The sequence below is a fragment of the Condylostylus longicornis genome, unplaced genomic scaffold (assembly GCF_029603195.1).
Source record: "Condylostylus longicornis isolate FDR11 unplaced genomic scaffold, ASM2960319v2 ptg000039l, whole genome shotgun sequence".
NCBI lineage: Eukaryota > Metazoa > Arthropoda > Insecta > Diptera > Dolichopodidae > Condylostylus > Condylostylus longicornis.
Window position 1 is genome coordinate 1,628,790 of NW_026578008.1, and position 1,064 is coordinate 1,629,853.

Genomic DNA, 1,064 nt, shown 5'->3' on the forward strand with positions numbered 1-1,064 from the left:
TCAATATCATTTGTTAATATTGCCAAGTTATTAATTTATTAATAATTTTAATATTTAAATAAATTTTTTGCAGTATTTTTGCAGTATGAACCAATATCCAGTTAATTAAAATTACAGAATTTCTTTAGGATTATGCTGCACTTCAAAGCAAGAAATAATTTGTATTGTACATTTGTTTTAATTTTACGGTGGCAATTATAGGATATTCGATAGATAATTTGATATTAGATTACAAGAGTAGTGCCTGCAATTTTCTTTACCAGTATGATTTGGAAAATTACTTATATTTTACAGTTTTTGAGAATATTATATACGATTTCAAAATTAAGTGAATTCAAAATTTCTAAAATATTAAACAAATTTGTAATAAATTACAGAGCACTATATAGTAGGCTTCAATTATAGTATGAAAAATTGAAGTTTGAAAAATTTTCAACAATTTTTTTTTAAACAATTTGTTTTAATATTCACAAGATTAAACTTAAAATGAAAAAATAGAATTATACTAAAAACGAATTAAAATTATTAACAATTTGTGGAATAACAATTAATTTTGCACATTTTTCATAACATAGAATACAAAATGCTTATATTTCTTTAATAAAAATTAAAAAAATCTATAAATTTTACAAATATTAATGATGAAGAGAATGATGATTAGATGGTCGCACTTCCGTTGGATAATGCAAATTAGAATGTATTAATTGTTTTGGATAATGATCATGGATTACTTTTGTAATAAGTGGCGATACAATTTTTGATGTATATTTTGCTATTGGTATAGATTCTGTTGAAGAAGATGGTGAATGTTGTAATATAACTGGTCCTGGTGCAATAATTTTGTGTTCAATTAATTCTCGGTGTACAACAGCATTAAACCCATTATGTGGATCAGCTATATACTTTACAGTACGTTTATAACCATCTGGATCAATAACACTATATGAACCATGTACAGCACCATGTTCATCAGCTGTTTCATGTTGATTTTTAACATCACCGGTATGACTATCATGTACACCATATGCAAATTTATATGGTTGTGGTGATAATTCTGATTCCAT

At 24.9% G+C, this 1,064-nt stretch overlaps 1 protein-coding gene across 1 annotated transcript; it reads right to left on the reverse strand.

The window, feature by feature from the left end:
• Positions 1-635: 635 nt before the first annotated feature.
• LOC129609462 (cuticle protein 7-like) lies at positions 636-1,064 on the reverse strand. The gene has a single exon (XM_055521376.1). The coding sequence runs from the start codon at positions 1,062-1,064 to the stop codon at positions 636-638; it is 429 nt and encodes a 142-aa protein (XP_055377351.1).